The 13,469-nt window shown below is 30.0% G+C and overlaps 1 protein-coding gene across 1 annotated transcript; it reads right to left on the bottom strand.

Moving 5' to 3' along the window:
• Window positions 1–3,918: 3,918 nt before the first annotated feature.
• Window positions 3,919–7,150, bottom strand: LOC131603598 (bifunctional UDP-glucose 4-epimerase and UDP-xylose 4-epimerase 1). The gene is made up of 9 exons (XM_058875963.1): window positions 6,788–7,150; window positions 6,649–6,698; window positions 6,352–6,487; window positions 5,691–5,792; window positions 5,274–5,501; window positions 4,881–4,962; window positions 4,613–4,695; window positions 4,414–4,505; window positions 3,919–4,282 (listed from the first exon to the last, which is right to left on the bottom strand). Exons 1-9 carry the CDS (start codon window positions 6,980–6,982, stop codon window positions 4,198–4,200), a joined length of 1,053 nt encoding a protein of 350 aa, XP_058731946.1. The 5' UTR covers window positions 6,983–7,150; the 3' UTR covers window positions 3,919–4,197.
• Between the last annotated feature and the right edge of the window lie 6,319 nt (window positions 7,151–13,469).

Genomic DNA, 13,469 nt, shown 5'->3' on the forward strand with positions numbered 1-13,469 from the left:
TATATATATATATATATATATATATATATATATTCTGATCCCTTATTTAATATATTAATATTTTGATAAAATAATATTTTAATTAGATTTTTAAATATTTGCAATGAGGTGACGCCACACACTTTAGACCACGTCAGACTTTTCAAGTGCCACGTCCAGAAAAGTGGAGGGACACTAAGAAAATTCAAAAAATTAATGGGGGGTTTAAAAAGCTAAGTTTTTTTTAAAAGGAGACTAAAACATTAAAAATATTAAAATAGAGGGATGGAAAATGCATTTAAACCTAAACAAAATTTAAAAAAAGATTTTTAAATCATCTCTTTCAATTTTTTTAGATCTTGTATTATGTGCCGGCCAAACGGTCTAATAAGACTGACTCAATTTGAAATACAATCTAGAATTATTGCCTCGCTCAAGGATAACGAACATGTAGATACTCGCTAGGGAGTCACATAATGGAGCAGCGCATTAGCTAATATCAACCGTTGGAGTCGATTTAATTATCTTCTGGATCGCACTCAACGTGAGTGGTTGTAATCGTCGTTAATAACACATCATACAAAGGTACAAATTATTCATTCTTGTTAGTTACACCTCTCTGACCTCCATAATTCACCTTCTTTTCACATACTAAAGACTTTCGTCATCGTACCAAAGAGATTACACGACAAACCTCATCAACACATAATAATTTCCTCTGCCCCACTAGAATAATGGCGCTTTGTATGAAAAACTATTGATTGATTCACATGAAAACCCACGTGGAGCTCCTTTTAACTCATGTTATGCCACCACAACTATTCTTGTTAATCAATTTAGTTACTGTGAATTTTCTTAACCAAGAATTATAACTTTCAAAGCAACACAATCTACTTCTCATCGCAACATCGTTTTTGTAATTGCGTTGCTTCCCCGATCCTTGTGAGGGGGTGATTTAATTCTAGTGAAATCTCCAACTAACTCGTCTCTTTAGATTATGATTCCTCCACGACTAGTCAAGAAACTTTCCAGGTTCTTTCATCATTCCAACTTTTAAACAACTACCCCAATATCAAACATCAAAACAACCTCCACCGTGAATGCAAGTGTCTGAACTCAAAATATCTCAGAACCTTAAAAGCTTCAAGTCATGCTTTGGATACAAGAAATGAACAAACTCAAAAACAAGAATTTACAGCCTAGTGCAGAAACATAGGGCATGTAACACCCTAAACTTCGCACATGAAATATCGCGTAATTTAATTAAGAACAAAACCACATAGGGTGTCACACACATAAAAAATGTAATTTCCTAAACTGTTTTCAAGATTATCGACTATCCCCATAAACTAACACAAGTCTTTTCTGCATGACTTGTCCCCACTCACATGCTTTCTGGGAAACTTCCCAGAAGGTCACCCATCCCAAAATTACTCTAAGTCAAACATGCTTAACTGTGACGTTCATAGGAATGAGAGGGATCATGAGGCTGTGGTATGGGACCGCACATGAAATATCACATAATTTAATTATAAATACAATCAAATAGGGTGTCACACACATAAAAAACACACATCTTGCTTCGTAACACGGATTTCAACAAAAAGTTCGATACACACATTTGAAATAGGGATGCTTACACAACATCCAATACATCTGAATCGGTATCACATTTTTATGTAACAATGCATTTTCATAATATGTCATTACAGCAGAATCGTTAATAGAGCAATTAATAAAAAAATTCAACTCACCACATTTAGTCTCATAAAAGTTAACTTCATAGCATAAACAAAAGAGATATAACAGTCAGCTCAAAACAACTTTGTAGCCTCCACAACATAACTGGTCTTTAGCTTATACATAAAAGATGTAAGAATCAGTTTAAACATTATCTCAACCCAATGTTACATGTTCAGAGCAAGAAACCACTAATAAAAACGATAAACTAAAGAAGTAACTCCAAGGCTATCTTCTACCTACTGCATCAATGCTACTCCTAAGTGTCTTGTAACTCCAAAAAATTTAGCGAAGATTGTGATCAAAGATCTCCCTTAAGCCCTAGCACACCTTTTCCCAAAGCCTTGTTTTTCTCCATTCTCTTTGTTTCACGTATAGATAGAATGAGACTCTTTTTTCATATTCTCTATTTTCTAGCTATTTATCCTATAAGGCTTTCTCTTTACTACCCTCAACTTAACCTTGTAATTACCACCTCGTCCTTAAAATCGCTACACATTCAACTTTTCTTATTATTTTATTTTAAAATCGAGTAATTCAATATTCGATCAACATTATTATTTCAATTTAAATAAATCGGTTGAAATTACCATTATTTAATTATTTTAAAATTCTAAATAAATTCTAAATAATCCTAATCACTTCTAACTCTCTCTACACTCCACCTCAAGCATACATACTCCCACAATACCACAACAATTAATTACATAAATCATCAAAAGGCATACTTCCATCAATTAAAATACAATGAATTATCTAATAAGAAAAACGGGGTGGTACATCTCTCTCTCTCTCTCACTTAAATAATTTTTGCCCTTGAAAATTACCTCAAATGAGCAGATTCGGATACAAATCCTTTATCTGACTTTCAAGATTCCAAGTGACGTTTCCATGTAAACAAAAAGTAATAATTAAATTAAATATTTAATTATTTTAATAATAATCATAAATACTTGGTCAATTTTAAGAAACCAAATAATAATTCTAATAAATTTGCTATCTTAAAGTTAAGAAAAGTGGGCAGTAAAATTATTAAAAATAAAAAATAAGAAAATAAATTTAATAAGTCGGGACGGGACGGGGGAGGAGATAGGTGTGCGTGACGGGGCGAATACTAGTATGTTTCGCCCCGTAATAAAAAACTAGATTTTCTTCGCCTCCAGTTTAATCAATTTTTTCTCTGTTAGATTCAGGGTAAGAACGCATGGTCTGACCGTGTTTGATTTTTAGTCATGCCGACTCATTAGATAAAATTATTAGACAATGATGTGGTTTTATGTGTTGTGTATGTAATTGTGAATTCAACTATGGTTTGAATGATGACAAAATAATAAAGTAATATAATTAATGGCATCATCAAGGAAAAAAAATAAAATGAAATTTAAGTTTATCCAAAAGCGAAGCTAAGAAGATTTTGATGTTTAGAGCAATGAAATTCAAATGCGAGTAGCTTGCCTAATTCTATTCTTTCGGGTATTTTTGTCTCTTTAAGATCATTAATATGTAAATAATTGCGAGTAGCTCTCAAAGTACTAAAGCAATGCACCCACACTCCAAATAATTTTAAAAATTTAGTCTCTTTTAAAGTATCCGTAAAAATAATTTCTGACCTTATGCTAATCGATTAGAAAGCATCCTAACCAATTAGAAGAGCAAAAATTCACTCTCTAATCGATCATAACACATGTCTAATAATCAATTAGCAACCCTGTTAATTGATTAGACCCCAAACATGGTTAATTTATTTCTTAATTAGTTAGACCTGAACTGGCACCATAGACTAATCGATTAGAGAGCAATTCTAGCCTAGAGTTCATCACTTTTTCTATTTTATTTTTGCCACATTTTATCTCATATATAAAGGAGACATTATAAAGGAGGCGTTACGTTGACTTCAAAAATAAGAATTCTAATTTATATTGTTCTCATTTTTCATGTCAAGATGACAGCATGGGAATGAGAGGCAGAAGATTATCTCGACAATTATTTTATTTTTAAACACGACAGGGGTTGGATATTGGACCTTGATCAAGAACAACATTCCCTATAATTCTGTTGACTACTATAGCTTACGACCAAAGATTGGGAGTTTGATAACGTTATGGCTACAAGATATTGATGGGAGTTTGATAATGATATGACTTATCACATTATCACTTCAGTTTCATGAATCACTTTAATTTCAAATTTATCTTCAACTTCAAAAGCAAACAAATCATCATATTCATATTCAAGATAATATTTTTTAAGTTTCGTTTGTCTCTCAAGCTAGATGTTATTATTTCTTTTGTACATATGTATGTAAACAAGATTATCATTATTCTTTCATGATCGAATGTCTAGCCTTTTCTTATTTTTGAAAAAGCAGACAACTTTATTCTCCAGATCAATAATCGCCTAAACAAGCATCAAGTATTCTTTAACAATCGTAGGCCTATTTGTATAGAAAATATTGGCAGATGTGTAGTGTATGCTGATTCAAGGCTTCCCTGAGTAACCCCAAGGGTTGTTCTTTGCCCAATTCCACTGGTCCCTGCACATTTCCTCTACACCATATTTCGCCCTGAAGAAAAGGTCCAAATTATTAATAACCAAACAAGAATTACAGTGTAAAATCAAAAGTTGTTTATCAGAAATGAAGTTTAATGAAGCATGATTGATTCCGACTTAAAAACACCGAAATCAAGTACTTACTTCCAACCAAGTTCTTTCTCGGCTTTCTCTGTAGATGCATAAACCTCTGTAGCATCTCCTGGCCTTCTTGGACACAATTTCAAAGCAATTTTCTGAAGATATAATAACCAATGTAAACAAGAGAACCCTTCATGCATTATATTATTTTCTGCATTACTGCATATAAATATACTTGTATATCAGAAAGATAAATGATTACCTTGCCAGAAGCTTTCTCAAATGCATCAACCATTTCAAGCACAGATGAACCACAACCGGTTCCCAAATTGTAAGCAGTACAACCTGAAAACCAATTTGCCATTTTATTTCACCATACAGAGAATGCAAGACAATCAATCTGCATATGCAAAAACACTTAACTTCCTACAAACGTGTTGAAATTCCAGTACATGCCTAACGTAACAATCTTACTGATAAAAACAGGTTTATTCGTATCTGTAAATAAAGGGAGATAAAGAACAATTTACCTATGTTTTCTGTTGTGAAAAGCTTTCTCAGGGCAGCAATGTGACCATCTGCTAAGTCCATCACATGGATATAGTCCCGTATCTTATTTTATTTAAGAAAAAAGAAAGAGGGTTAAAAGTTCTGCAGTAGTAAGAAATACATATCCGTCATTATTTGCTTTGTCTCCCACTATAGAGAAGTGAACTACTATGTTTAAGTTAATAAAGTATTTTGACGGTTGATAAAAAAGTTCAAGATTTATCATGGACAGACAAAACAACCACTTATCTTAATTTTCTAACCAAGATTTGAAATGACTTACTTTATTTTCTCTAATGTAAGATATTTTAAAGTGTCATTGTTATATGGTGGTGTAAAGAAATAATTGCAGTATATGTGTGACTTGGACGTACCGCAGAGCCATCCCTTGTAGGATAATCATGACCATATACATTGAGCTCAGGTAATCTTCCAACGGCTACTTGCTGTATATAAGGCATAAGGTTATTTGGGATGCCTCTGGGATCTTCACCGAGTTTACCACTTTCATGTGCCCCGACTGGATTAAAGTATCTCAGTAAAACGATTTTCCATTCTGGCTCAGCTTTCTGAATATCTCGTGCAATTTCCTCAAGGAAAAGCTGCAATGTGAAGTGCAAAGGAAAAACAAAGACAATTCATTAGAACCGTAAAAAAAGTAACTGTAACTCAGCGAGCTTACACTTTAAAAAAAGTAGAATAATATTAAATTGAAAACTACCAGGTTGAAACCATATAAAGGAAAAACAAGAAGAAAAAAATAGAAGTAACTCGAACAAGCAAATGGCTACCTTGGTCCGTCCATAAGGGTTCATGGCTTGTAACTTGAAATCCTCCACACAGGGTATCTTTTCAGGCTGACCATAAACAGTTGCAGATGAAGAGAAAACCATCTGTGAAGAAGCACAAACATGTTAGCCAATCCTATAATCAAGAGATCTCCGCTGTTATATATGAAAACTCAGACAACTCATTTTCTAACTTCACAAAATCAACTTCCATCCAATCATATAATCATTCACAAATATTAGAATGCATAACTGTACAGAATCTAAATATTCAACCCTATCACACCGCATTACTAATTTTCAAGACGCCACGATCTTGACAGTTGGAATGAATATCAGACGAATTAGATTTAAATTATATTTTAAATTCAATTTGATTAAGTCAAAATGTAAGTTTATGCTTGGTTCCATTCTAGAAAAAGCCAGAATTTATTCTAGCTGTATAAAACTAATTTTGACATATTTAATAGCTTTTGACTCTAAAAGTGATTTTTAGATTAAGCTATTTTTAGATTTACCTAAAATAAAATTTACAACTGTAAGACTTTTATTCCTTGTTTTAATCACTAACAAAACAGAATCATATACGATACTTTTCGTCTAGATAACGGAATTTGAACCATAAACATGTAAAATAGGGTAAAAAAAAAAAAAAGAATCGAACCTTTTTACAATTATGCTTAGCCATAACCTCATAGAGATTGATAGTGCCAACAAGATTATTATCGAAATAACGACGAGGATTTTCAACACTTTCACCAACTGCTTTTAGTCCAGCAAAGTGAATCACAGCATCGAATCTATTTCATCAATAATTAATCATAATCAATAATCCATTAACTAATCACATAATCTTATCAATTACAACATAATTAACACCAACTAAAATCAATAATCCACTAACTAATCACATAATCTCATCAATTACAACAAAATAAACCGTAAAATTTTCCGTTCTTACTTCGATTTCGAGAATAGTTTCTCCAAATCATCTTTATTCCTAAGATCTCCCTGCAATTGAAACGTTTCGTGAATTCGTAACTCAATCTACTAAAAAAACAGAAACGAAGACGAATTCTAGAAACGAGAACGAAACGAACCAGAGTGAATTCAAGATTCTGAGAAAGGTTCGAACCAACAACTTCACGAACACGGTCTACAGCTTCCATAACGGAGTTATCGAAGTTATCGATGATGGAAACGTGAAAGCCGTTGTTGAGAAGCTGAACCACCGTGTGAGTGCCGATGAAACCGGCACCACCGGTAACAAGTACCTTTTGCGACGAGGCCACCATGGTTTAGAGAGAGAGAGAGGCGTTTGATTTTGAAGTTGTGAAATGAGAAAAAGTGATAGAATTGGAATTTGAGTTTAGGATTTTATATACACAGTTATGAAAATTTATTAATTGATTTTTTTTTGTTATGGAAATAAATAGTAGGAGATAAGGCATTGGGGATCGTGAATGATTTTTCTTTTTCGCTGTAATCGGTTTTTGATTTTGTTAAATTTGGCGCGCGGGTAAATTTAGGATAAGATTAGTAGTTTCGTTCTGTTTTGTGTGTGTGTGGGTCCCTATTTTTGGGTTTGGGATTGGATCGCCAAGTAAGCGACTTTTCAACCGCGCGTCACCATTAAGCTTTTATTTTCTTATTTTGGTTTCTTACACTTTTTTAAAAGAGGAAGTGTTCGATTGTACTTTTTTTTTATGTTGGAGATATGATTTTAAAACGGTGAACAAGAAGACACACTTTGCGAAAGTTGTTTCTTGAACTAGAAGTTTAGCTATAATAGCTTCTAGAGTAGGTTATTATTAATGGGGTTTGATATGCATGGTTGGATGTGGATTTGGAATCCACTTAAAATAGCTTAAGGCCATAATATGATAAAGCAATGGTTATTAACTATTTATTTTATAAATTCTAATGATAAATTATTTAAAGGTTGATTTAAAGGTGAATGTTTCAATTTTGAGAAACAACTTAATAGTTTTATGACATTTTATTAACATTATTTTAGTGGTGTTTAATTTCATAAGAGTTTAATTTATTACATCCATATTAATTTTACATTAGTTAAATACATGAGATTAAACTCCAATAAAATAAACACTATTTAATAAATTAAATTCCCATAAGATTAAACTTCAATGACAATTTACTATTTTAATGGAGTTTAATTAATATTTGGATATGATATCTAAGTAATTTTTAAATTGGGTTAAGTTCATACAAAATTTTGAAGCCCTTGCAAGTAAACAGACACAGTGAGAATTTAATTTATTAATACAATCAGTCCCCCATAAGATCAGATAACAAGAATTAAAAGGAAGGTTGAAAAACATATTAACGAAATTCTTCATACTTGGCACGGATAATCCAACCTTTAATTAATTTTCACACTTTATTGATATATCAACATGTATTAAATAAGTTATTATCTTTTTACAGAATTTAATAAGTTACTTTTAAAGAAATGATTTAAGTATTTTCTTATAAAAAATATTAAACTCTATAGTATTATATGTAAAAAAAAATATTACAAGTGTAAAAAATAGTATTAATTACATCTTAAACAAAATCGTATTAATAAATTTTAGAGTGAAGATTCATTTTTCTCACAAAAATTAAAGAGTTTAAATTAATCTCTAAGAAAACAAAATTCATATTTAGTCTCTTGTAAAATTTAACGACACAAGTAGTCTTTCTTGTAATATTTTGTTGACATAAAATTATTAGTTTTATTTTCAATTATTTTTAAATTTAAGTAATATTCATTCTCTTTTTATTTAATTTAGTTGAATTATTAAAGAAAACTAGATAAAAAAAATAAAAATTTTGAACTAAGTATGGGTCGAACTAGAGACCCCATAGTCATCAGACAACATACATTACCACTCAATTAATATAATTTTCATTATTTGTAAATTTTAATTACAAATAATGCTTATATCAATCATTTTCTTATTACTTTTTAATTATTAGCAAGACTTAATATGTTTTGATAATAAATCTTCAAATAAAATTTACATCCACTAAAATCACATTTAAATATTTTTTCTAAACCATTTTATATAAATTAAAATAAATTTATAATAACATCAAAAGTAAAACTCACACGTTTAAAAAATTTACACCCACTAAAACCACATTTAAACATATTTTAAACTCATTCTTATTAAATATAAGTTTATTTATAAATATGTGATTTTTAAGAAACAATATTACATTTTAAAAATAAATTTAAAATTAAAATTCACACCCACTAAAATCACATTTACATATTATTCAAACACATTTAATAACAATTTAAAACTATTTTTTAATTTTTTTAATATGTTAACTTGTATATATATATATATATATATATATATATATATATATATATATATATATATATATATTATATTTTAATTTATAAATTTGTTTGGATGATATAAAAAATTACATTTAAACTATATTGTTTGAGTTCAAACACGTTCTAATAGTATTTGAATATATTTGAATGTTTTTTATTTAAATTATTTAAACTTATGAATTTTATTTTAGATGTTATTAGAAATTAATTTTAATTTATATAAAATGGTTTTGAAAAATATTTAAATGTGATTTTAGTAGGCGTGAATTTTAGTTGAAAATTTATATCAATATATATTAAATATTGCTAATAATTGAAAAATAATAAGAAAATATATTGATACAAGTGTTATTTGCAAGTTAAAACATTAAAATAAATTGGATTAGTGGTAGAGAAAATAACTTCCTCACCAAGAGGTTGTTGGTTCGACCCTTGTTTATTGAAAATTTGATTTTTAAGAGAGACTAGCATGACTCGGTTAAATTTTGCAAGAGATTAAATAAAAATTGTTTTTCCAGAAATTAATTTAGACTCTCTAATTTTTGTAAGGACTAAAAATGATCTTCAGTCTAAATTTTATTATTATCAGCATTAAAGTTTGCTTTAAACATCAATAAATATTAGATTCATTTTGATGTTGTCATAAATTATAATACTTTCTTTAATACAAAAATATGTGACACATTTATTAAACGTAATTGTCTCTTTTTTTTACTTAATAAATCTAATTGTTAAATGTAATAAATTAAAAATAAAAATTATTAAAAGATGGTTGAGTGAAAAGCGTCGACAACTTTGAGTCTATCAAATATTTCGATCATGTTAAACAAATTTTAATTTACATCTTTAAAAAGTCAACATTGTTAAAAAAAAAAGGGCATTGTTGATAAAAACCCTACTAGGTTTTACTCATGAGAACCATGGTCCATCATAGGATGAACTTGATTTGGTGGAAGATAGTACAAAATGGGTTAAAGGCTGTGACTAGGGGTGGCAAACGGGCATGTCTGCTCCGTTTAGGCTTGCCTCGCAAAAGCCCACAAAAAATAGGACGAACATATTTGAAAGTGCGGATCTAAAACATTGCCCCGCCCCGCAAAAAGTGAAGGCGGGGCGGAGAAGTCCCGCATGCATTGAACTTTTTAGGCCTAAAAATAGTAAAATAGTATGAAAAAACTCATACCCGCAAAAGCCCACAAAAAAAGGGCAAGACGGACATATTAAAGAGAGCGGGCCTAAACCTTGCCCCGACCCGCGAAAAGGTGTGGGCAAAACAGGCTTTTCCCACGGGCCAGACCCGTTTTTCCATCCGTAGTTGTGCACAACCCTTTAACACGAACAAATAGAAGCTTGTCTAATATGATAATTTGGTTTACGGAGAGAAGGTGTGAGATGAAACACAACGGTTACGCGCACTAAATGTTAGGTACAATTGGAAACCCCTTCCATGGGGCAACTAAGGAAGAGCATGGAAGTTATGCAAGTTGGTCGATATGACTGTCCAGATTTCCTTTTATCCAAAAAGAAATAGATAGATATACAATGATTATGGAGGGGTGATTCTGTAGGTAAATATCTCAAAACATGTCCAGCTCGAGGCATTCTTTTTCCTAGAAACTCAACTCTGCAATTGACTAGATTCTCAGATGCTGATTGGGCAAGATGCATAGACACTCGAAGATCAGTTTTAGGCCAATTTTTATTTCATGGTTGATCACTTATTTCATGGAGATCAAAGAAACAATTGACTGTCTCGAGATCCTCATCAAAAGTTGAATATAGAGCCCTTGCAGCCGCCACTTGTGAGCTTCAATGACTTCTATATCTCATGAATGATTTGCATATAAAGTGCACCGGAATTTCTATCATATATCGTGATAATCAAAATGCCTTTCACATTGTCTCCAATCCTGTTTTTCATGAATGAACTAAACACTTGAAAATCGACTGCCATATTATAAGAGAGAAACAAAGAAAGGAGTTATGAAACTACTTCCAGTCAAATCGAAAGATCAAATTGCTGATTTATTCACCAAGCCATTGCATCCTCAAGCATTTCATGATTTATTAGCCAAGTTTAAGAAAATAGGCATCTACCAACCCTCAACTTGTGGGGAGGGGGGATATTGAAGTAGGATAGTAAAGCCAATGTAACACATGATGACAAAAGCTTAACACCACTAACTAACTTGTAATTATGTTAAATAGTTAGTTAGAATATGGATAGATTTAGTTACTTGAGATCTATGTTAAATAGTTAGTTAGAATATGGATAGATTTAGTTACTTGAGATCTATGCTACGCTGTAATGTGATAGTGTGATGAGATATAGAATTTTATGGTGCAAGTTACCTTCATATGTATATAAACCACCATGTATTCACTTCAATATTAATAAGAATTTTACTTCACCATGTTCATTTCGATCTTCTCAATACATCTTTACATAATTTTCTCAAGACTTTGATCTCTTACCCCTTCTACCTGCAACACATTCTTCTTACAAATTATGTGCATGTAATTGTTGGTTTAAGACCGAAACTTAAGATTGAATTTTTAGTTTTTTGTTGTTGTTATTTTCCTTAGTTATTTATCATCTTTTCTTATTATATATTCATCTTCTCTTATCATATATCCATCTTCTATATACTACTATTTGACATACCTACAAATATAACTAAATTTATTGGACCATCTTCGGTTAGCATCTCCGGAATACCCCTACTTCGAAGATGCATCTCTGAAAACACTCTTTAATTGATGTTTTCAGAAATACATCTCCGAATTTTAAAAAAATTTTAAAAAAAAAATTCGGAGATGTATCTCCGAAATAGAGGTACTATGGGATTTTAAAAATTTCTTAAATTTATTGGGCCATCTTAATATAGCTAAAGTCATTTTTGTAGAAAAATCATCACGTTCAACATTAATGGAATTTGCTTGAAACAACAACAAAAACAATAATAATAGCTTTTAAATTAATCACTTAGAAAGAGTTAAAAACTATGTTATATATCAATGCTTAAGATGCCAAACTTTTTTCGTCCAAAGAAATGATATTTCAAAGTGTTTTTCATGATAGGATTTGGCGAGGCACATGCCTTACGAGTTTAAGATAATAATGACCTGCCAATGATATGATCTTGATAACGATATATAGTTGTGATTGTGAATCATTTTTGCCCACTTGAAAACGATTAGGGAGCTCAAACAAACACGTAAAAGAGGTCCCGGTCAAGGACGGAAATTGACAGAAACACTAGAGATCATTATAGCATATTCGACAAGGCATGTCACATAAACAAGTTGTGAAAATATGAATCTAGAAACCTTTTTTAAGAAACCTTTTCCTTCCACAAAAATGTACAGTATTTTGTTGATAGTTCTTTTTATCTTCTAAAATTATTGATCACAACCATACTCTCTATCCATAAAATATTTATTTGTTTTTTTATAAATAATTTATATTTAATAGGATTCGAATCCGAGACTATAAAAGCAACACGTTCTAAAAAATATTTATAAAAAACCATTTTAAAATAATTTAAAAAAAGTTAAAGTTTAAACAAGAAGACATAATAGAGCTTTGCCTCGAGAGTACGGTGTCATTTCTGCCGTGTTATAACTTGTAGGTTAGAGGAATGTTGTAAACTTATGGGCTTAAGTCAAAAAAAATATATTTTAAAATTTGTATTCATTAAATTTTTAAATTTTTTGGTTAAAACTATTAATTTATCATGTAAACAATATTAATTAATAAATTATATTAATTATCACTACGTACCTGATTAATTTTTTTAAAAAAATTATACATAACCTCCTTACAACGTCTGTACTACTGGGCTAGTATTTTGTATTTGATATTTTTTTTATGGAAATTATTTTTATAAACATATACTTGATGTCAAATATTATTCAATTAATTTATTAACCAATTAAATATATATATATATATATATATATATATATATATATATATATATATATATATATATATATATATATATATATATATCATCTTTTTTATTTAATTACATTTTTTCCTACTTTTTTAAAATTGGTTTTTCAATTTTCAAATTTTCCAATTTTAATTTTTCATTCATATTTATAAATTTAAAATTAGTTGAGTGAAGTGTTTTAAAAAAAGATGATTTATGATAGGGTGATGTCGAACGATGGACAATTTAAAATTATCAATAGATTTTATTTTCAAAATCTTTATTAGTGTGAAATCAGTTTTGGAAATACATATAATTTGTAGGAAAGGCATACTTGACACATCTTCATTAAACTAAGTTAAGCGAGTGAGAGAGAAAAACAGTGACACATAATCTTCATTATTTATTTTAAAATTTAATGGTTCAAATTCATTTTAATATTCTCACTTAAAAATGTCATTCTCCAAGATTGTTATTTATGTAGGTTCT

This window comes from Vicia villosa, linkage group LG5 (assembly GCF_029867415.1).
Source record: "Vicia villosa cultivar HV-30 ecotype Madison, WI linkage group LG5, Vvil1.0, whole genome shotgun sequence".
Taxonomy (NCBI): Eukaryota; Viridiplantae; Streptophyta; class Magnoliopsida; order Fabales; family Fabaceae; genus Vicia; species Vicia villosa.